The 24,426-nt window shown below is 43.9% G+C and overlaps 1 protein-coding gene across 22 annotated transcripts in view; it reads left to right on the forward strand.

Annotated features, from left to right (window-relative positions):
• Window positions 1–24,426, forward strand: part of MAGI1 (membrane associated guanylate kinase, WW and PDZ domain containing 1) — a 355,911-nt gene that overhangs the window by 307,344 nt on the left and 24,141 nt on the right. For 17 of the 22 annotated variants that reach the window (XM_040593740.1, XM_040593748.1, XM_040593741.1 and 14 more), the window contains 3 exons: window positions 9,564–9,595; window positions 17,138–17,354; window positions 23,367–23,444. In XM_040593740.1, coding sequence (XP_040449674.1) covers window positions 9,564–9,595; window positions 17,138–17,354; window positions 23,367–23,444 — 327 coding nt within the window. The remainder of the gene's footprint in view (window positions 1–9,563; window positions 9,596–17,137; window positions 17,355–23,366; window positions 23,445–24,426) is intronic. The other 5 variants (XM_040593732.1, XM_040593747.1, XM_040593731.1 and 2 more) reach the window with 1 other exon arrangement.

A 24,426-nucleotide genomic window follows, 5' to 3' on the forward strand; every position in this document is an offset into this window, starting at 1 on the left:
CTTTTCTTTCTGTTGAGTGGGATTCTATTCTAACAAGGCCAAAAAAGGCTGATGAGACTTTAAAGCAAGTTTGATGTCACATTTACTATTCTCTTACAGCCTTATTCTGATTAGGGACTAGTATATCAAGGAGCTGATACAAAAAGCAGTTGAAGTCAGGAAAAGATGAAATAAAGGAAATGTTACACATTGTGATATTTTTAATAAGAGGTTTGAAGTTCATACCCCTTATTAGAATTGCTTATGTGCATGTTATTTCACTCACTGTGCAAGTTAATTTTCCCCCAAACAGCTCCAGAGTGTTAGATACGCCTTTTTGGGGCAACACTCTGTATTGTTATGCAGCACCATACACTGATCACTGGTAATTGGTTTTGTAAAGCAAGCTAGCAAGAGCTTGTTTTCTCTTTGTGATAAAAATAAGCTGAGTTTAACATTTAAAATCAGGTCGTCTTGTAAATAATGTAATATTTTGGGATTACTCAGTGTTTTTCTGCTTCAAAGTGCTTTACAGGTGTTAATCTTAGTGACATTAGCCGCTTGTTTTTGATGATCTGAATTTGCAAGGTTTGGGATAACTCTGCTTACCAAAAGCATGAAGGGGGAAATTTTGGTGCTGCTGAAGTCCATGGCAAGGCTCCCATTAGACTCCAGGAGGCAGCAGGGTTTCACCAAGGTTTCGGATGCCTACAAATGCCTGCAGCCACAAAGGGTAATTGTCAGTAGCTTGTTCAGACAACGAATAGTTTGATGCGCGTTACTAATGTTCATACAAATAGTGCATTTGCGAGAACTAATTAATTAGCATTACCAGGTCGTGCTGGAGTTTCTCAATGCAAGGCATCCAGATGAAATAGCAGCAAATTCAAATATCAGCCTGAAAAAGCTCAAGCGCTTAAAGATCCTACATTAAGTTCTCAAAATTCCAGATACAAAAAGACCACGTCAGAGTTCTTTCTGTCTTTTTATTTCAAGCCTCTAGTATTCATATCCAATTGCCTTTCCTAAACCCTTGGAGGCTAAGAAACTCTCAAACAAAGCGCAATGTCATATGAGCACCTGATTCCAAAACCAACAGCTTTAAAATATTACAGTTCGATGGTACAGGCGAATCAGCACCGCTGGTATGTGGACATTCTAATTGCCTGCAGAATTCCAGCTCTTGCTGGTGTGATACATGCAAAGTGCTGACACTAATCTGTTAGTCATTTGAGGCACAAGTGTTTTCCCCTCAGCTACCCTTCATTAACTCCATTTGCACTGATTCTCTTCTAGAAATGAGTAAGCAAATGAAGAGGTGCCTGTGAAATCTGCTTTTTGGGTCAGCATTAGTTTTACATCAGTTGCCCTGCATTTCTGTGGCAGCGTGGCCTATCTATGCTATAGCTTGTTTCCCCCAGATTTGTGTGTCATCTGAGCTCCAGAGTCGCTTGGAAAGGTGAAATAGGATAGAACAGCTGCTGATTCATTGCTTGGCATTTTGTTACATATTTTGCATTAATTTCAAGGGCTGACATAATTTCCTGAAGTTTTGCGATATTTCAAGAAGCATGCTTTATGGCCACGAGAAAACCTGTACTTCAATTATTAAGGAGGTGAGCAATTAACGTATTTGGAAGAATGAAATAATGTCAGTTTTGCGTAATCTTGCATGCTGACAGCACGCTAGTGGTGGTGTGCACATTATGCGCATGACTGCCTTTCTGTGGCAGGGAATCTAGATCTGCTTTAAAATCAGTAAGAAAACCAAAGCATTTGCTGAATGCTGGAAGAAAAAAAAAATGTCTGAAATCTTCCCATCAGGATGTTTTATTGTATGAACCACGTTATCTTGCAGAAAGCAGTAGGCTCTCAGCTGAGAACAAAACAGGAGATTGCTTAGCAGATGAAAGGTGAGAGCTCTGAAATTCTTCCTAAAGGCTTTTATTTCTCCTTAGCTTGAGGTTTTGAAAGTTGGCGCTTTTTTCCCCTCTTATGTTTTGATTTGGTTTTGGTATTAAATGCTGAAGTGGTGTAAGTAGAGCAACACAAACCCACACAATGTTGTTTTCTATCAAATGTGATGTGATGTAACACAAGGTGGCACAGCAGAACCTAATAGCATGCATTAGATAAGGCAGATGTAGCTAGAGATGTGCCTTCCACATCTTCGTCGGGATTTGCACAGAGGGAAACGGAGCAAACTTGGAGCAGTGCAGCAAGGGGGGGTTTATTCTGCCCAGTTTTTCCTCCTACCCTTCCATACTGACTGTGCAGCATTTTGGTGGGCATGTACTTGTAGATAATGAGGTTTTATCAGCCACGTTGCAGGTAGGTGTGGTGGCTGCTGCCCTGATTTGGCATTATAATAACCACCCATAACAGAATTACTGAGGTATCAAAAATCCAAGAAAGGTCTTTGTTTATCAATAATTAAATACATTTGGAGAGTCATTAAAAGCAATAGCAGGTAGGCAAAACTGAGGAAGAAGGATGGCTCTGTAATGGACTAGTCAATGGTTTTGTTCTGAGACAGATTGGTTTTAAATATCTATCCCTGCATCTCTAAGTGTCTCTATTCTGAATTAATTTTTTTCCCCATTCTGCATTGGGATTTTATGTTTATTCGTATTTACTTTTTCTTGGTCGGATGGACTTATTTCTGTCATTGTGATAGTGATTAGGACAACACTAGCTTTAGGACCCTGCTAAAGCTGTGTCTTTTGTGCCAGAAGACCTGCAAAGTACCATGAGTTGGACTGGAGAGATCGGCAGGGGCTCGTAGGCCAGCCAGGTTTGGCAGAGGAGGCTGAGCATCAGGGGGATAACAGAGCTGACCGAGGATGCGGGGGCAGGTCAGGGTCCTGCAGTGGGGGCACGTGAAGGTGATGTTGGTAGGGATGTGGCAGGTGAATATCTATTACAGAGGTTTTGACTCCATCCTTATCCTTAAGGGTTGGTTTCTGAGATGTACAATCACATACTTTGAAGTGTGTTGAGTTACTAATTTATTTTAATAAAAAAACCCTGTATTTTCAATCTAATACAGTTATATTTTGTGAAAACATCTGCAAAACCATTGTTCTCTAGTAATAATTTTCTGTCTTCGTGTGCCATGCGTGCATGTGCAACCCCCAGGTCTGAATCTGGCTAAGCATTACATAAATATTAACTTATTATTAAGGGATGTTATTTATTAATAGCAGCATTAAACTAGTGCCAAGAGGGCCCTATTTGTAGGCATCCACTTTGTGCAGGCAGCTCTCCAAAGATGAAATATGAGAATCTGCCATAAGCCACGCAGATCTGAGGATGGGGATTTACACCTTTTAACAGTGCTGTGCTAAGTCTGAAGACAACCACCCTCACAGAGCAGGACAAATACAGGTGTGACAACAGCAAAATGCGGTTTCTCCTCTACCACTGTCCTCCGCGCTGAGCCTGGAGTGGCCCCTGAAGTTGGCCTGGAGGTGCTGTTGCCCTTCGGTACCCACATGGCCATGAAGGGGGGTGGGACTCAACGTCTTCGAAATTGCAGCATGCCCCAAAAATGGTGAGATGTGCTCTAGAAACCTTGCAAGTCATGGATTTTGTGGGCTTGTGGAAAAGGGTAGAGTAACTTCATGCATATCCACACATGTATGCTTATGTGTGTGAAAAAATAATACATGTGTGCACGCACATATATCTATGTAAAAAGAACATAGAGGTTTCCTATTACTTTCCAGTTCTGGTATTTGCCTTCTCGAATTCGTGAGGTTTCAGAAATGTATTGTCTGTGTACATATTTATTTAAATATTAACAGAGATTTTCATCTAAGCATATGACTCCAACAGCCCGAGCATTAGGAAAAACTAATTTAATGAGCTTCAAAATACAAATATAAGAATTGCTGACATGCTTATAACCATAAGTTAGATGGGTAATTGTCACACTAATTCTCAATCTCTTCATTATCTTACTGTCTTGGCATTACCATGTGTATCTTACTACATAGTTAAATTTATATTTGACTAGTAATTAAATAGCATTTTATTAGCCTATGTCTTCTTTACCGCTTCTAAGATAAATTCTGGTTTGAGATGCTGAAAATATGACTGAGACTTCAGTTATGAAGAATTGTTTAGCATCCTGACCAAAAATGAGTAGTTGAGACTAATGCAATTTAACATCTTTAGAGAATCTAGAACTGAAATTCTTGTTAATGGCAATAACATACTATGCCTCATTATTTTTTTTTGCCAGTGAGTTAATAATGCCTGAGATGGTCTCTTGAAAACATCGCTTTGTTAGCATTAGCATTGTATATAAGCATCAGAAACATGACATTTTTCACTGTATTTGTTAGTTACCAAATTTGATTTATGGCAAGGCATTATTCCTGCAGTGTAAATTATTCTCGCACTTAAAGCTTGTATTGCATAGCTAATTTTTTTGCTAGTGCAGTGACACTCTTGTTATGCAACTCATGATGATGAGCACAAAAGTTGGACAGGGACAAGGTAGGGGTTTCTTTCGTGATGGTGTGCCTTATGCCTGTATAAGCTTGCCTCTCTTGCTGCAAATTATTCTGGTATGTTTTCTTGTTCTTTCTCCAGTCTGGAAAAGATCAAGTTGCATCTACTTTTTTAAGTAGTATCAGAAATTCTTTGACAATGGATTATACAGAATCAAGGGGATTGCTTTGTCACCACCAGCCTCCTGTCCCCTGCCCCCCCCCCTCCCCCCCCCTCGCAGCACTAATGGCCATTAGCGTTAATTATTTAAAGTTCCTTGTTTTGCAGGCAGAAAGCAGCCATTAATGCGCAGTGCCAGGTGTATGGTTCTGTACCCCCTGACTCCAGTACTTTACCCCTCATCTTTTGAAGTGTCTGTTTTCTTTGATGCAGCCTTTGGTTTTTATTCAGTGTAGTTTAAGCAGCTGTTATTTAGAAAGCTTGAGGTTTGAGGTTTTTTTTTCCAGGCAGGAACATTTTCTCTGTAAATGTTAACCTTGTGACACAGTCTGAAATGTTTCTTTTCTTGTGTTTTTATTCATCTCCTGCTAGTTTTCAGCTCTTGTGCATTCTAGGCTGCAGGTGACATTATGGCAAAACCAAATAGGTGACCTTTTCACCCAGGCTCACCTATGGCTTTTTTTTGCTGTTGGTTATGGATGGCCTACAAGGTGTCCGGACTGGAAGTGTTAAGCAGTCCTGAGAAGTGAAGATCCAGACACAGTTGTTCTTCTCCTTCATGTGCAAAAACACCCCAAACTTGAAAAATGTTGAGCAGTAGCCACAAACATCGTCAGCAATAAGTAAGATGTTAGTCTGGCTTCTAGGCTGGCTTTTAGCAATTTCAAGTGCCTTTGTCCTATGGTAGATTGTGCAAACTGGTACTGAATTGTTCCAACTTCAGTTGAAATCCCATTGAAATACATACTTTTTTTTTTTTTTTTTTTCTTTTCTTGTGCTGGAGGGAGAAGTGTTCATGCCAGCTGGCCTTCACATAACCAAGCTGTTCAGATGGGTTGACTGGATGACTCCCGTGGTGCCTTAAGATAGGTCTTCCTTAAGATTGAACTTCTGATCATTTTGATCCACTGTCTCTAAAATGTAGGGCTGTGGAACAGGGCATCTTGTGTCCATCTAAGTCATCTTTGAGCAATGTGTGGCCTTCTGGGCTCCCACCAGAATCGGGTCCAGGCTATGGTATGGATTTGCAGACACACGTTGCATTCTGTATGTGCTCAGTAAAATGGAATTTACTATGTGTTATGGTCTCCTCATGTTATTTTGGTTGCATAAAGACAAAAGATTTGAGAAAATGTTCCTGTAAAAATTGAGGACCTAAAATTTCTAAATTGCATGTTAGAAACAGCAGCACGCAGGGTCCAGTGGGTTCTTCCATGAACTCATGCTAGTTAGGGTTAGGGAGCTCACAGCTCCCCAGCTCCAACAGGTTTACCACACAAGATTGCAAGATTAACACGTGCCAAATAATATGAAATAAGCTGGGTTGTGGCTGTACTTCGTGGACCACATTGCTCGCAACGTACTATAGAGTCACACAACGGAGTACTGCTCCTGGTGGGTGATGGCGGTAAGAGTGCTGAAGTCATGGTACAAAACTGGCTTAATGATTTGCATTTTTTCCCCTATGTTACAAAATGTAGTTGAGCAGATGGATGCAGCCAGCTGTACATAGAGCTTTAGGGAGTACCGGGGAGAAAAGAGAGAGGTTTTTGTTAAGATAAATGTAATAATCTCTGTGATAATTAGTTTAATTTAGTTCCCTGCATCTGACTCATTTTTGACTAACCTTGTATGAAAGCCTTTCTTGCCTTGCCGACGAGTCTGTGAATTTAGTTTGATTACAATCCCTTTTTTTGTGCTTGTGGATTGCTCACTGATCACTGATATTTTTCATTAAGCAGTTGCTTTATTACATTGTTATTTAGAGGGGAGTAATTTGTGTTTTCTAATTAATTTAATTCCAGGCACATTTAGTAAGTAGCTACAATGAGCCCATTCAAGGGGTTTTAGGTCATACTGACATTGTTTACCAGATGTGCTCATTTGTTTTAAAACACTGTTAACTCTGTGATGACAACAGCCCTGTTGGGTTGCTTGACTCTTCCACCTTCTCTAATCTGCACCTCCTGAAACCCACAAAATTAGAAGGTGCGTTTCAAATACTAATGAGAGATGTCCATAGGCATTAAATCACAGAGGAATTATGTTGCAAACAGTGTTGATATAAACTATTACTGTTCTGTTATGAGATTTGAGGGCAGAGCAGCAGAGAAGCCTTTTGGATTCTCTTAGCCTGGGATGTGAATGCCATTACTGTGACCACTAAAAACTTGGACAATGCCAAAGAGATGGAAACTGGGTGTTAAGTCCCTGCCTGGCCCATTTACTTCTGAAAAACCTGCCGTGAGGCTTCAGGAGGGGACGGGGCAGCCAGGAGGATGAGCATACCAAGCAAGGCACGGCATGGGCAGTGACCTGGGCAGTGACCTGGGCAGTGATGGGGCACATTAATGTAATCAAAAGGTGAATGTTGTAATTCATAGTTGGCACCATCCCAAATTCATAGGCTTGGGCAATTATTTTTGCTAGAAGCTTTTTGGAAAAGCTCGGCATTTTGTTGCTAGTGTTGCTCCCAGGATTTAGGGGTTGTTCAAGCACTTTGTGTTCATTGCTGTTAAATACTATATCCATTCCATCATCTGAGCATGACAACTATGTATTATACCTATCATTTGCTCATTTAGCCTGCTGCGTCAGGAGTTTTAAAATGAGACCCTAATTACATGAATAAATAACATTTTTGCAGGAACATGTACAGGCACATTATTCCCCTGACTGTAAGCTTGTCCCATGAAAAACTACCAACATTTGTTAACGTGTTCTGCAGTCACTTATTTTGGTAAAAAGTCAATTACTGCTTGTTCTGCAGCAAAGTCTGGCACAGAGCAGTGACACTGTAAGATTCATCGGCCTCTGAAGGACCTGCCGAACAATGGCCTTGATGTGCTTCCCATTATTTTTCAACCATTTTCCATCTCTTTTGGATTGGAACAGCTAAAATTAATGTCAAACTTTGAAGGAAAGGTTTGTTCAGTAGTTCATACTTAGTAAATTGTAACATTTAATGCTTGTGATGCAATAAACTGAGTTCTGGTACAATTTGAACCAGCAGCCCAGCTGCTTCTCGCTTAATTTTTTGCAGGGAGCATTTAATTGCTGTAATACCTTTTCTGGCTCATGTTGGTCTGTTAAGGGTGCGTGCGTGCATGGCGATCTGTGCTACCTATTGATTTAATAGGAAAGAGCATCTCTTGGAAAGGGAGAGTAAACGTGTGTGCATGCATGTGGAAGGGGAGGAGAGAGAGGGAGGGAGGATCTCTATCTGTGCGTATATCTCTGTGATAAATGATGCCTGTTAAAAATGTGACTTGCGATGAACATTATTAGTGCTTTCCTCTTAAAGTGTATTATACAAACACAGTCACCGTCAGCAGAAATGAAGCTGCGGTTTTGGTTGTTTAGTTCAAACAGTTTTGATGTTTCATTGTCCCTCGATCAATCAGCGCCTGGAGGGGTATCAGCTATCGGCTGGGAAAGCATCAGTAATGTGCAGAGCACAGATACTCCTCAAAAGACGAAAAAATTTCATTTGAAATACTCATTACAGTTTGCATCCCAGTCTGTGAGCCGGCAGCAAAGTGAGCTCTGTTTATCATTTTTAATCATGGATCTTCCCTATTCAGAACTAACATCTCCCAAATTACCTTAAAATGAGCTTCTTCCTAGACAGATTTGTAATTCACTTGCATCACTTATTTTATTCTCTGTGTAAAAGTTAGACGAGGGCATGGGTTTTTAGCACACACAAAATGCATAAAGTAGAACACGTAATGCGGCATAAGTGCCACATAAATCACATCCTAAAGACAAAAGCAGATTTCAAACATCTGAATTACTGAGCACTTAATGTGGAGTGTAATCTGTGTTTTGGTTTATGTTTGTTTTCTGGAGTGTCACACAGAGCAAAACATGGGGAGTTCCCTCTCCTCCAGCGGTGGAGGGAAGGGAAGGTCATTCACAAAATGCCCAGGAAAGAGCTTTTCCTGCGTTGTAGGTAAATCCCCCGGACAAGTGGCTCCTTTGCTGCTAGGAATCGGGCTGTATGCAGAAGTAGTCAATAGAAATCCCACTTGAGTTCTCTTGCTCATCACAAAGCAAGTAAGAGGCTGCTCCAAAATGTAAAATTGTCCTTGAAAAAGCCTTCTTTCATGCCCTCCCGGTTGTTTCTTCCTTTGCATCGATTGCAACCTGTGTAAGCCCCGCTCCTCCGAGCTCCCTAGCCATCCCCCCAAAGGTCAGGACATTTGCAGTGCTGTTTTCAAGCCTCAGCTCTCTGAAATTGTAGCTAACCGATAAAATCTCTGGCTTCAAAGATTTATACTTAGGATGGACAGGAAGGAAAACACGTGTTTTGTCAGTAACATGAACGATTTTAGGAATAAAAGCTTATTCTTCTTCATGCTTTTGTTTTCCTTTGCCCAGCCTGTGCCTCCCGGCTCCAGCCAACGCGCAATTTCTTTTCACAAATCGATTTCTAAAGAAATACTTTTTAAAAAATCAACCTGTTTCCCCTGCGCCGCCGCGATTGGTCCGATAAAATCGCCGAGCCGATCGCGTCAAAAGGAAATAGCCTGGGCTTAATTGTAAGCTAAGTCTCCCGTAATCCAGGGGAGCATTTGAGATTCTGCCCAAGCACTGGGTTTCGGCGGCCGCTGAGGGCTGTGGGTTTCTCTCCCAGCCTCCCGGCTGCTGCAGCACAAGTCAGCATAGCTAATGCAGATAGAGCTCTCCCCCCGCTCCCTCTTCCCCGCTCCCGTCTCTCGCTCGCTCTCCCTCTTCCCTGTGCTTTGATTCGATATGAACAGACTGGTAACTCCGATGCGAGAGCGAAAGCTGACATAACTCTGCAGATGGCTATGTTCGGATGATACACCTAGGGATTTTTCTTGAAGGGAAGGTAACGTTTAGATGCTAATGCTTATTTTTCCCTTGTTGCCATTTTTCAGGACTGCCGGTCCCAAAGAAGAGCCCAAAGTCGGTAAGCACTTTTCAGCTACTATTTTTGTCTGTTTGTCTGCTTTGAAGGAGAAAGGCATGAGTTCGGCTCGTTTTCTTTGTGGGTCTCGATTGGTTAAGTTGTCTTTCTGTTGCAACCATGATTACCTTGCACGGCTCCCGCTGCATGGGGAGATGAGAGAGGAATGCAGTACAGAAGGGGGACTTGTTTGCAAATAAAGCATCAGGTTTACAGGTCCTCTTCCCTGGCAGATGAGCTTCTCTGTCATTTAACTTACCGAAAAAAAAAAGCTATTGTTTCCTTTTGGAAAGATGGGAGGCTCCACCTTCTTGCCAGATAGCAATTCCTGTCGGGTGCTCACAGGCACCAACCTTTTCCATTAACTCCCCGAGTTTTCTCGAGTAACTCGGCTGAATTATTAACAGAACGGGAAAGCATGCACCTTGTTGAGAGAGACAAAGCATGAACGGAGCGTGATTAGGGTTCCCAGGGAATACAGGTAGCTGTCCGAGCGCTTGCTCTGGAGGCATTTTCATACTGAGCAGGATTGTGCTGCAGGTGGGAGATTCCTTATTTTAAAAAGCCAACAACAAACCCAAACCAACAGAGCAGTATTTTCTTGTCCCTTCTGATCCTATTTCCATGTAAAGCTGTTACCTGGATGACATGTTACCTAATAGCATGGAAGCTGTGATCTAAAGTATCGTTAAAGCTCCATGCATGATGTTGTGGAAGAAATTAATGTGCTATTAATATGCAACAAAAAGAAACCTTTTACATTTTTAAAGAAAAGGGAATACTTAAAAGCCTGAAAGTTTCCAGTTATCTGTGGAGAGGGAGGGGGAAAAAAAGGAGTTCTCACCCAACAGCTTTGGGGATGCAGAGCGAGTGAGGTCTTTGCCGTGTTGTAAGACAGTGCGAAACTTCAGGGGCAGTCCCCGATGGGTGCCAGGAGCAGCAGCTGGGCGCAGCCCACCTCGCCGCAGACCTGGGCAAGAGGTTTACGAAGGGGCTGAGTAGCAGGCTCCTGCTTTTAATACGAGTTCTCTGTTCATCCAAAAAGAAAGCCCTGAAATAATTAATGTGATTCTGATGGCTTAGGGCAGCGCTGATTAAAGTCATGTGAGCCCAGGCCTCTACCATTGTCAGCTCGCGTTAATGTTGAGAGGCAGAAGCGCGGGGTGTGCTCCCTCGCAAATCACAGGCACGTCAGACCCTGCGCACTCGTCTCTGTCATACGCGGAGATTGTTTCAGCCTTTGGTAAACCAGAAGCCAGCGTGTAAAATACATACGTGGCCGGCACATTTCTCCTCTCTGCCTGCACTTTATTGCCCGGTCGGAGCAGCAGTGGCTGCGCTCGATCCGGACTCTGGCTGCTGTCATTAAGCCAGCCCCGATCAATGAGCCTCGGTCTTTTCAAAGCGGGGAGGCTCCCGCCTTGCCACACGCGCAGTCGGCATCAGGTGAAGCGGGATCCTGCCGTGCCAGACGCTTCTCTGGTCAGCAGCGGTGCACCGTGAAAATCTGGGCAGCGTCTAAATCCATGTGGGGATAATCCTGCCTCGGTGAACAGAGCCAGCTTGCAAGCAGGTGTAGCTCTGCAACAGCAGATTTCTCCCTCCTGCTTCCTTTGAGGAGCCGGTCAGCCTTGGAAAGCAGTCCCATTCCCTATGTGCCTCTCCCAACCCCCTCTCACCTTGTTTTAGGGTCCCTCCTATAATTTTTATGAGGGCCCTAGGCGGTGCTGTTGCCTCTAAAGCCAGAATTCACAAAAAGCAGAGCCTCCTATTCCCCCTGCCTGCACACCGGATCATTTGCATCGGTAATTAGCAGCAGTGTTTTATACTGCTGCATTGTGTGGCAGCGTTAATGACCGACCGTTCCTCGGAGGGGCAGAGCAGAACGCGTCAGAGTCGGTGCAGCTGCTTCTTCATTCCCGTGCATCGGTGACACGCACGGGTTGAGCATGGAAACCTGGAGCAGAGCACCTCGGGGCACCTGTGTGCAGAGGGGGAAGCTGTCCTGGGGCTGGTTGGGATGGATTTACACCAATAGCAGAGCTTGTGTGGCCAAGGTGATGGTCAAAAACCATAAAAGCAGTGGTGGATTGCTAAACACCTTCCTTCTTTGGTTCAGTTGAAGGGCTGCTGCTTGGCGGCGGGGCGAGGGGAGCCAGGCCCCCTTGGCCATGCCCTGGCAGGGGGGAGCCAGGCCTGCCCCGCTGGCATGCTCCCCGGCTGGGATGCCATCTCGCCGTACCCTGCCCCGGCATTTCCCGGGGGTGGTGCGCTGCACGTGCAGCTGTCGGGCGAATGCGGGTGCTGCCAGCTGAGCTGAGCACCATGGGCTGTCCCCAGCACTGCACAGCTGGCTGTGGGGCTTGGGACCAGTGTGCTGCCCCTTTCCCCCGCTTGCTTTACCCAGAGCAGGGGGACTGTTTTCCATCATTCCTTAATTAATAAATTAGCTGCAGTTAGAGGACAGTGCACATCCAGGCTGGGAACAGTTGGCTGGATCTTAATTTGTGCTCGTTCTTTGTTTCTTCTGCTGCGTAGGGGAAGACACAAGCTCAGGTGTCCATCCTCTTGTGCTTCGCTCAGCACAGCGATGAACCCTCTCATGTTACCTGGTGTTCTTCCCCAAAGCCTGGACACTCCTGACTTACTGCCAACAGCTGTATCTTTCTCAAACAAGCTGTGTTTTTAGCTGTTGGCCCAATCCTGTTATTCCCACAAGGCTGATGGCAGGCTGTTGGATACCTCTCAGCTGGGATGAGGTGTTCCAGCCCCTTGGAGAGGTTTGTTAGCGCTGGAGCTGTGACACAGTCTGGGAATGTTCTTCTGCCTTCAGCTCAGTTTTCCTGGGCTGCATTCTTCAGCCTGTGTGTATCTTCTGATAAGCTTTATTCCTCTTCTCATTTTTTAAGGAGAGTTTTTCAACCTTGATGAAAGAGCTGGATTAGTAACAGAAGTTTGCAGCCAATATGGGACTGGGTACTTCCAAGTTCTTTCTTCCCCCTTCCCTCCCACCAAGGACACGCGCACAGCAGCTCACTGTGCTGCTCTTTTGTTTTCAGTTTCCTATTGATTCTTTTTTAGATTAAAATGGATAATATTTTTTATTGACCATCTGGGGTTATATATTTTCAGTGTGCAAGTTCTTTAGTATAGCAATTTCCCGTGCAATTATCCTGGTATAATGTGGACGAAAACAAACTTTTTTTTTCCTTTTTTTCTTTTTTTTGTCCTTGGTGCTTGCATCAAAAAACTCCACAAGGGGGCAAAGATTCCCATTTCCAGCTTGGTTTACTGTCGCTGCCAAGACCAGCTTCTCCAAAAAGCTCAAGAGCACAAAATTTGCAGCTAGATCATCAGAAGATGGGATCACTGCAGGGTGAAGAAAGTCCTAAGCTCTTCCAAAACCCTAATTTTTTCTTTTGGGTGTAAACAAATGCATTGTCAGCATAGCTGATTTGTGGCCAAAAATGCAATTCCTATGCAAAGCCTGTTCCTGAAAAGAGACTTGCCACGTATTTTGGGTGGGATAGGCAGCACCTGGGGCTCTGCCAGCGTCCAGTTTTTGTCAGGAGGTGACATTGCTTCCACAACACGAGTGTTTGTACAATACATCCCTCTTCATTCAGAGACCATTCCCCCCCCACACCTTGAAATGCAGTGGGAGGAAACCACAGCAACTCTTGCAGTTTTTTGCCTGCAGAATCCCGTGCCAAAAAGCTTTGGTGTCCGTTCATGCCGCAGGATGTGTTCTCTGCCACCATTGCCTCTTCTGCAGCGGGTTTCTCTCTGCCTGACACAGACATACACAACTGCTGCTAATAATTAGTGTCCCATCTCTGCCTGCAGCCACCTCTCAGCTGTGTCATGGGCCTCGGTTGTTTTAGCAGTCACTGTACAAAGTAACATCTAATTACTCTTTCATTTAGCATGAATGACAAACTGGTTTCTGCTATGTGGGCATCTGTAGCATTTTCCAGGCACCTGGTGACTTCTGTAAGCCGTTTTCCCTGTCTCTTTTTGAAACACAACAGCTTCAAGCTCCCTGGCTCACATCACCTTTGCTGTTTTCTTCCCTCCCCATAGTCAGAGGACAATGTAGTGCTCAGTGTGGGCTCACTCAGCCTCTCTGCCGAGGGAGAAGCTGCCTTTTGGGTTGGCAGATGCCATGCTTGTGGCTGAAAATGAGCTTGCACGCTAGGGGGGAAGAAATCCTGGAAGGCTGATGTATGCCCAAGCCCTGACTGCTGCTGCCCCCTCTTCGGCAGCAGTTGCCCCTACAGCTGCCCTCAGAAATTCAAGCCATGCTGGTGTTTCTGTTAACCTCATCTGGTGGGGGAGAGGGCAGCTAGAAAAGACCACCTTCCCAATACCACGTTTTCTTCATCTTACGTTTTACAGGATGAGCACTGCAAAGCTTTAGCAAGGGTGTATGGGAGCTGGCGTGGGCCATGCAGCTCAAACCTGGGGCTTGCATAGGGCACGAGAAGCTCCGGCTTTCCATGTATTTATTTTGTCCCAGCTGTAATATAGTACCAAGGTGACTGTTTTTTTCCCATCACTTGTATTAAAGTATGCAGTCTGCCTAAATGGAGTTAAGTTAGTCATTGTAGTCTTGATTTCTAGCCACTTTTGGTCAAGAGTCTTTCTGGCAAGCTGTTTATGCTTATCAACAGCTCTGGAGAAGACCTTAGACTCTGGAGGGCTGGGATGCTCTTGCTTATTTGGGTAGTTCAGTGCCCCATGGCAGAAGTCAACCATCAGAAGTCAACACGACGCAGCTGATCAGCTTAACTTTGCACTGAAAACCATGATCCAACATCTCAGGGTGAGGTCCGAACCGTCAGCTCTGCAGTGATCTATCACCTGTGCTCCTCTGGCCCTGATTTAGCTGCTTTCCTGCCTCTGTGTGAGCTGAGTGAGCCAGTCAGTCAGATCTGTACCCAGGAGGATTGGAGCTGAAGCTAGGAACCAGGCAGGAGGTAGAGAAGCCATCCTTTCATTGGCCTGTGGTCTCTCTTTGGAAAGCTCCACATTTGCACCAAGACACAAGCTTTTTCACCTGGCCATTCCCCGTTGCGGGAGTGCAGCAGAGCGCAGGGTCCTGCAGGTCCTGATGATGATGTGCTGAAGCTGCTACAGCACGTGAGAAGAACTTGGGCCCCAAACCTTTTTGGCCTCATCTGGTGAAGTGAAAGTCAATTAATATTGTCTTGTCTTAATTACAAATATTCATTATTTCAATGGCTATGTTCCCCTTTCTCTGTTCCCCTCTTCAACTCCTAAATAGAGATGTTTCGGGCTTTTTGAAGGAATTACTGTTTGGAAAAACAACTGTCCCTCTGAAGTTGTTTTCCCCAGTTTCTTGCAAAATGTCTCTGTAATTGCAATTGCAACTTTCATTTAATTAGAGGTGGATTTGCTTGAAATACGACAACATTTCCATTTGCAACCCAAATACGAAATAGAATTCATAGTTTGTTCAATATTTAGACATTTCATATTGTAAAGTGAGAGCACGTTTTACAGTTCAAACTTTGTTCCTTTTGAATCAGAAAGTTTTAAGTCAGAGAGTTCTCAGCATTTCCCCAAGGGCTGAATAAAGCTTCACATTTTAGTCCCTGTACTCCAACTTCTGTAAACCAGCTATTTCCAGTGAGATTGGCCTGAAGTTTCACAGGATGCTTGTAGTTATTTTAGTAGTTTGGCCAAGCAAACAAAACAATCCAGATGGCTGGACTGAGAGTTGTAAAGTGTTTTTGTTTTTTTGGTGGTTTTTTTTGTTTGTTTTTTTTTTTTTTTAAATTTTATTTTATTCTTAAGTTACATAGGGGTGATTATCCACAGCATAGATGTTTTAAAACTGCTTCATTTAAAAACTGAAGGGCTGCATGTGAGTTAGCTTCTTTTACCACTTGAAAAGCTAAAAATGTTTGAAATTGGTTCAGATATTTGTATTTGAAAGTCTGCAGATGAGTAATCACAGCAGGTATGCTTTGTTCAAAATTGCTTTAAAGGACAAAGGCAATTTCACAGTCTAGTCGATCAAGATATCATTTAAAAAAATGCTGGTAGTGGATCAACAATTTGACTGTAAGGCTGCGAGGCTGTTGGAGGTGGTTTTTTTTCTCAGTGTAAACCTAAAGATATGTGCAACTTAAAAAAACAAACCGGGAGATATTATTGTTAAGACTCAAAAAGAAGGCACTTCTGTATGGTGACTTTCTCCTCTGTAATTAATTCAGCCCTGCTGTGGTGGAGCACTGGCCACCTGGGGTTTCATGTTCAGTGGAAAGCAGGAGGTCCCCAGACCTGTGTGCGCTTCACCCCCCTGTGCTGATCTGCTCCGTGTTTGCCACTGGCTTTTCTCCCTGCCCCTGCTTGGGTTTCTGTGGAGAAGTCCCTGAAAGCAGAGACTCGTGTTGCAGTGGGTTTGGGTATTCCCTGCCAGCAGGAAGCTAAATTTTGGTCTGAGGTTTCTTGGTACGTGTGACTGACCTCTTTTAGCCAGGAAATTGTGGATGTTGTACAAAGAACCTGTAGGATGCTATTTTTCCAGCTGCCCTCTGTGCCTCAGGAGCCCCAGGAACATGCCGGTTCCCTCTGCGGGAGCAGGTGGGAAACTGGACTCAACCTTGATGCCACCTGAAGGTCATCTCAAAAGAGCATTAAAAAACATTTGCTGTACTCTTCGGGGAGCTCTTGTTGAGGGAGGATTTTGCTGTATATTGGCAAATCCTGGCAATGCAAATGTGACTTGTGCTTCATTTGAGCACACCGTTGTGAATTTGAGTTCAGAATTATGTGCCCTGCTTAGCTAAATATTGAGCAGACAGAGCTCTTGACATACTGCTTTTGAATAAGCCTTGAATTTAGGCGGACGTATTTTTTCCTGTTTTAATACGCTCAATTAAAACAAGGAAATCAAACTGCAAATAGACATTTTCACATTTGTGAAGGTCTGCTGTAATCCCCGTGGATGCTCTGGGAAGCAGAAACATGCAAGTGGTACTCTGTTGTCCACCCACTTGTGATGTGGGGGTTGCAAGAGCTACAGAGGAAAAGGGATCTTGCATAGTAAGGGCTGCGCTTCAGTCTGTTTCAGAGGGACTGGTTAAGTTTTCACAGTAAAATCTGGCAGTTTTTCCTTTTTATTGCAGGCTCAGGTTAGACCCTAATGTTATCCGAGTAGAAGGTTGTTGAATTTTTCTGCCTTAATGTAGGAAAAAAAAAAGTGCACTGAAACTAGTAACCTATAATGAGATTTAGATTTGTTTTTATGGGTGAGAAGGAGAATGGCATATTTTTTTTATGATAAACTACTTTGTTTTGCATATCTCTTTCTGTCAGTCTGCCTATCAAAATTTGTCATTGGGGAATTTAACTGTACCCAGCATTAACTGGTAGCAGAAAAAGTGAGATTTATATATTTACTTATGTGCATGCAGAAACCCTGATCAAAGAAGGGAGCAAAATTGATGGAAAACACCCACTCAAAGACCAATAACCGTCTGTTCTCTCTCTTTCCACTCGTTTTCTTCCTTACAGCAACCACTTGAAAGGAAAGACAGCCAAAACAGTTCTCAGCATAGCGTCTCCAGCCACCGCAGCGGGCACACCGCTTCCCCCGTTCACAGCACGCAGGTGCTGCCGGACTACACCGCTGCCGAGGTGCCGGCTGGGGATCAACCGGACAGTTCTGGGCAGAAAAAGCCAGATCCATTCAAAATCTGGGCCCAGTCCAGGAGCATGTATGAAAGCCGACGTGAGTATGAAGCAGGTGTGGTTGCTAAGGCTACGGCTCTGGCAGCTGCTCTCTGTATATTTTCTTTGCAAAGAGCTGAATCTTTTAGATTTATGTTGAAAATATAAGGCTTCAGTTTGTTAATTTGGTGTCTGTCAGTGATATCTACTTGAGAGAGGTGCAGTTTCCTCTCTGATGAGGAATGAATTTAGATCATCTCTGGGCTGGGGCATTTAGACCAAAGCTTAATACGAAAAATCCCTTTAAAATTAAAGACCATCTTTTCCCCTATTCTTTTATTTTGCTTTTATATGAGGCTGAAGGAGAATTTCCAAGTTTGTTACCCAGATCCTAAACTCTTTTTTGAGGTTAAGGCTTATTGTCTGATACGCGTAGGAATTTCAGTAAGGAGGGGAAGTGTTTAGTTTGCTGAAATTCACATCAGATGCTTTCCAGCCTCACCCTGAGGATGAGAAAATCCAGCTGAGCCATTTTACTTTGACCAGAGTGAACACTTTAACAATGCAGATATCAAATGCATATTGTAAGTGGCTTTTATAGCAATTAATGATCTGCACGCTTGGCTAATAGTTCAGCAGGGCTTTGACTCTGCTCCAAGACTATAAATATGGTTTCATTCAGTTTCTTCTCTGTGAACAAAATAAATACACTGGCTTCGCTTTAATTGCACGGCTGAAGATGATCGAACCTGTAGAAGCTTCTTAAAGAAAGAGTTAGGCATATTAGGTTTGTTTTCAAAAGCAATAGTTACTTCAGTGACAGAAAGGGGAGCTTCGAAGTCTGGGTGCTGTAAGAGTATCACCTGGAACTGGATTTTATTGTGCTAACTGGAAATTGGTAAAACCAGTATGAAGTGAACATTACCTCAGAATGAAAAATGGTGGAGCTGTTTTTTTTCTGACCAAATGAATCACTTTGAAATCTTATGTCCTGGAAAAATTAAATCATGAGTCACAGTTTCTTGGCTGAAGATTCATCTCTTTGGATTGAATGTCTCAGCAATGCAGTTTGTAGGTGTCTCAGCTTCTGTGCACTGCTTCCCTTCCATCCCTTCCCAGCGACCAGGCATACTGACCCTGCAGGCCCTTGGGCCAGGTGGTGCTGATCTGCAGAGAAGTGCAGTGATGGAACTTGCACGTGCACCTCATTGGAATAGGAAAAAGGGGCAAGGGCTGAGGGACAGTGACTTTTCAGCCCTGCAGAGCTGTGGGGCATCGCTCCTGCTTCTCCTGCCTGGACGGCCAAGGCTGAGGCTGCCCCATGGCACCGGCATTACCGCTGCTCCTCTCATGTGGTTCCCGTAGGCACTGTGCTGCCATTGCCTCTGACCCCCTGCAGTTACTTCGCTAATTTCTAATTAACTGTTTAACTCATGCTAATTAGTCATTAGTATCAGTTTAGCAGCATTAACTCCTGCCTGTCTTTCCCAATAAAACCCAAGGCTGCACTGGAGAAATCCTGAAGTGCACAAGGCAGTCAGCCTTCTGTGTCTACCTCCAACACCGTGTGCTAAATCCTCCCTCCTTCCTCAGCAGCTGCAAGCATCTTGTAGAGGTTTTATCCTTGTCTGTGATTAGAGCCCTTCCAGAGGCCTCTTCACTGTCTCTTGACCTGCTGGTTTCCCATGCCCCATTTCTCCCTGGGCCACAAACCTCTCTGCTTGGACCTTTGCTAGGCTGGGATCTGCCTCACCCCTTCAGCTTCCCTGTCTCACCTTTCTGTGGTCCAGCATCTCTTTAGTGGTGTCGATAATCTCTTGCTTCAGTCCTTATCTCCTGCCTCTTCCACCAGATGAGACCTACCTGTTTGAACATCAGTGCTTTTCTACCACCTTTTCATCCCAATGCCATTTCCTTCCTGGGAAGGTGTTTTCTGAGATTTCTTGGTTTCATAGCTAGAGGGCTTTTGAGGAATGGCCGAAGTGTGATATGATCATGGCTCCTCGTAAGCACGTGCCACTAGAAGTGCCCAAGAACCTATGAATTTCTGACTCAAAGCTGGAGTAAACCACGTTCCCTGGGGATTAACCTGCACTCTTACCTAGTGACAGGGCTTCACCGCACCTAGTGAACGGTGGGGAGAACCAGGAAAGATACAGTCTAAGTAAAAAAGGCAGTTGGACATGCTCTGTCTCCTGTCGCGGTCTGATCCCAGAGTGTGACTGATGGTTTTATTTAGATGTCGATGGTCAGTTCTTCTCCTTCCCTCACCAAGCCCTCGCTTTTTGTCCCTCTCACCAGTCTCGTAAATGTGGACTGTGGTTCACAGCTGAAACCTAACGCCTCTTCCACCCTGGGAGCTTGGGATGAGCCACCACGTTTCTTTCCCTGTGTTTGGTCTGCATGAAAAGTGGGCGGCTGGTGGCTGCTCTGTTAGGAACGTGAATCATCCCTTCGGGACTCACTTCCCAGTGTGGCCCAGGCGCGGGCTCTGTGGCTGTCGGACCACCCGTAGGGAGCTCTGCTGACGTGGAGCACCACAGACTGCAGGATGGGAGGAACCGTGCCTGGCCCTACAGTTTCACTGTCTGTCTGCTCCACGTGTGCTGTTTTTCATAATTTTACCCAGCTGCAGTTCAGTTTAACTTTAGTGCCTTCTTTGGCTGGCAGCGATGGTCATATCATTCCTTTCTTCCTTACTTGAGCACCCGTTCCCTTTGGTGCTTAGCAGTTAGCAGTTAGCTTAGCAGTTAGCTTTGGTGCTTTGGAGGTTAGCACCTCCTCTCCCATGACATTCATAGCTTTGGGTGCTAGGTGTGACTCTGCATTCTTTTGATGGAGTCAGTAGAACTACACAAATACATGTACAGCAGGAGAATGCCACCCGAGTGCCAGCGCTGAGGGTGGCTGATGCATCCAGTGTCTGGGGCTTTTGGTGGGTCCTAGAAGCCCCTACTGCCCATGAGCCCCAGCTTAGCTCTCTTGGCTCTCCCCTGCCCAGTCCGGAGCTTGCTCTCTGTTGATTCATCTCCTTAAATTTTAATAAACCTGAAAAGGATTATAAAATGTTCTTTTGAGAGGCAAGGTTTTGAAGCCCCAGTAAGTGGACTGAAAAACAGCAACAACCTGTTGTGTTGAAGTATGTGATGAACTTAAAAAAGACGGAATTTTAGAGCATTAGATCATCTTAAGTGTTTCATTTTGTCCCATTTGTGAAATTGTTGAGTATAAAGAGAACATAATGCAATTTTTCAAGTGCAGTTGACACAAGAAGATGAATTCATTAGCCCTGGCCCAGAAAGAATATTTTTTCATCTAAAAATAATAATATAAAGAGGTTTTATTCAATATATGAATACATCATCTCCAGGATGTTTCTAAGAAGTACTGAATCTATAATGACCACCTACTGCCTTTTTCACTGGCAGTGCATCCCACTGTTATTAACATTAATAATAATAATGTAGACATGGAAAGCATAGGCAACATTTTAATTTTTCAGAATTGGTAAAATGAGTTCTTCCTTCCTTTGAGTAATCTTTGGATCAGTATTTTATAAAAAAAGACTGTATTTGACTTATGTGACTTGTCTCATTGAAGCCATTGGTAGAGCAGAATTCGGTTCAAAAGCACCAGATAACCCATAGTTTTGTAAAAACATGTATTTTGGGGGATTTACCCAAGGAATCTTCATGTCAGGAAGTACTTCGATTCTGTGGAGGAGAGCTACAGACATTCCCTGTTTAGGGGAAGGAAAAAAAAAAAAAAAAAAAAAGAAGAAAAGTTAAGCTAGAGTTATTAATGTAAAGTTAAGCAATGGTTCCATAACTGTGTCTGGACTCTGGCTGAGTGGCAGCACATGAGAACTGCAACTTTATTCAACAAATGCTGGCTAAAGTTCCTTCACGTGCAGCTCCCCAGGGTGAGGGGATCAGACCTGCAAGGTGCTGAGTGCTTGGGCTCTGGTCCAAGGAAGCTTATTTTCAAGCTGTAAACCCAAAGGGGCTTGGATGCTTTAAGGCTAAGGTTGAGCTCAAACGCTCTGCTGCAGTCTGGCTCACAGTCGCAGTTCTTTGCTGGATTAAGACTTTTGAGAATAGCCAGCTTTGTGTTAAGTGAATCTGAAAACAGATCATTTGGTGGTGATAACAAGTGCACTCTTTGCTGCTGCTAAGTTTTAGCTGCCTGAGCTCCTCTTTATGGGGAGCTCATTGCTGCTAGTGGGAGTTGTGTACATGAATCAGAGGGAAGGACAAACCCTTGAGGTTTAAAAACTGAAGTGTTTCCAAGATCCAGGAATGACATACGTGAAGCACACTCAGCGAGAGGAACAGCAATCGAATAGTTTAGCAGAGAACTGCAATGCTGAAATCCCGCACTGTTTTATTGAAAATACATTTTATAATATGCTTTTTATTTTTCCATGTATTATTAAACTTCCTTAAAGATTAACGCAATCTGTTGTCAAATTTTTCTCATGTGGCCTGATTGCTTTGCAAAATACCGTATCCTACATATGGCCATCTGTCAAAACAGCAGTGACAAAATGAATTAATCTGAATTGCAGATGTGTTAATGAATCCCTTTGAAGGGCTTAAGCATTTAATTAAAAGTAAGGCAGAACACGATAGATAATTTTTAAAGCTTTTAAAATATTCTAAGTTATCGTTAATATTTGAATTTTATTTTCAGGCACATAATTTATTTGGTAGGATTGTCTCTCCCCAAATCTAATTAAAATAATACAAACAAGTCTTGACCCCAGTGTGTAGCATCCACTCACCGGCAATTACACAGAATTAAAAATATTTGCACAATGATACCAAACATTAGATACTTCCTCCTTAAAACAGAACAGAAAACTAGTTGCAGGAAATTGCAGCTGCCTTCTGATCAGACTGGCTTTAAAGATGATAGTTAGTAAAAGCCCCGTGGCAGGGTTATGTCCTTTTATTATATTAATAGGAGACAAACAGTTACAGTGACACACTTGGGCACACAGATGTGTCCATGCCCTTAGAGAATGTTTGCTAGGAAGGGCCGTAGGACTTGCAGCACGTTGTGCGAGCAGCAGCGGCGGCTGAGCCGTTACGGAGCTGGGTCGTGGGCAGGCGCTGCTGGTGTTCGTCTGGCACCAGCCTGCTCTGCGGCTCAGGCAAAGCATCGCGCCTTCCCCACACCTCAGTGGCAGAACTTGGTCATCTTGTTGAGGACGTGCTGAAGTCATCCTGTGAAAGCTTTCCGTCCCACCAGAAGGGTTGATTAAAAGGAAAAGACAGAAAAACTGGCGTTCTCCTGCAGTGGGATAGTTTAGAAAACAGGGCTGCCATGCAAATGTGGAATCTCATAAAATCTGTGACTAAATCACAGGACTTTTCAACACTGAAACTCTCCATCAGCTTCAGTGAGACTGTTCACCGTTAGCTTCAGACTTGCCATTATATACTTTGCTGAATCTGGGCCTTAAAACTTTTGTGCTTTGCCAGGGTATGAGTCACTGCGAGTGCTGCTGCCTCAAATGAGCTAGTGACTAAAGCAAACTCATACTGATTTTTTTTTAATCTATCTTTTGTTGAAACTGATATCCCACTGGGCAGAATTTTTTGAATATAACGTGTTAGGTAATTGTTAAAGTTTGTATAGGAGAGTTTGATTAAAATGACCTCTAATTAAGTACCATGTTCTTTGTTCATCAGTATGTATTTAGAATTTCTCTTAACTTTAGAGGAAGATACTAACTGTGTCATGTTGGTGGAAATTTTTTGGTACAAAAGTACTTTTAAGGTGATGTCCAAGAGATTCTTCCTCTGAGGAGAAAAAAAGAGTTCTTCCAATATACCTGCATGCATGTGCATAAATATATGAATTCATATATGTGTCTATTATATGTCCACATGTCCACAGGCATGTGCAAATAGATGCAAAAGTTAGTACGTTGTAAACCGTAGTAGCTATAACCTTAGCAATTTATGCATGAAAGCCTAACATGATCCATACAGTCAAAATTAATTAAATGAACTAACAAGAAAGCAGATACATTAAGCTTTGCAAAATTGTAAAATTAATATTACAGCTATGTCACCTTCGCCTGCAACTGGACTGAGCAAGGGTGAGAGAGAGAGAGAAATCAATTCTACGAGTTTTGGAGAATGTAAGACTGTGCCGAGAATGTATCTGTGTCTTGTGATGTCTTGTTCTGGTGTCATTGCTGCTCTGTGGCGGGGGGCTCTTCATCACCAAGGGAGTCTGGCAGGGCCGTACGCCAAGGTTAGACACGAAGGTGCAAAGTACTTGCTTTACTGTGTACTGGTGAGCGGCGGATTTCGTAGGCGGCGGTGGGGGGTGTCATGTTCCCATCCCATTCATTGAGTTTGCTGCCCACGTGGCTCGTTGTCAGGGCCGTGGCACTCACCTCTCCTTCCATTCCTTCCTCACGGCCCCAGCAGAACTCTTCTTACCACTTTTGCGACACTCTCCAAATGTTCTGGTTTAATTCAGGACAGGCGGGCTGGCAAGTTTTACCCATTTGGGCTATGTACACATTTTTTCAGAAAGAGTCGGGCATCCTTGAGATCAGGTCAAGGTGCAGAGATGCAATGAATGACTCCTGATGGCTACTTTTCATTAGTTTTCAACAAAGTTTCAACACCACCACGAAATTCTCCCTTTTAAGTAAGGCAAGTGGCTCCTCTGAAGTGCTGCCGAATAACGGGGAGCCTAAAATAATTCTCCAGTGTGGAGAGCCTCAGGGGGTCCCGCCTCAGCTGTGTGGAAGCACAGAGGTGGATGGGGTTTTGTGGGCTGTGCTCACCATACTGCGGAGTTGGCGCAAAAAGCAGTAGGAGGAGTTGTGTTCGGTTTGTACTCACGCTGTGTAAATGTGTGTTGTCTGTATGTTTGTTGTATCTGTGTTTCACCTCTCTGTAATCCTTCCAGCGGAAGGAGCGTTACATGAATGAACTTACTGCTTTGGGTATAGACTTTTTTTTGTTGCTTTGGTTTGACACCGCCATTACACCTCGGCTTGCCGTTACCTCCAGCAGCCGTTAATCGGCTAGCTGGTACCCGAACCAGGAACATAAGGCATCGCTCAGTGAGACTGGAGAGCTGACAAATGGGAAGGTGTTGAGAGA

Source organism: Falco naumanni, chromosome 4, assembly GCF_017639655.2.
Source record: "Falco naumanni isolate bFalNau1 chromosome 4, bFalNau1.pat, whole genome shotgun sequence".
Classification (NCBI taxonomy): domain Eukaryota; kingdom Metazoa; phylum Chordata; class Aves; order Falconiformes; family Falconidae; genus Falco; species Falco naumanni.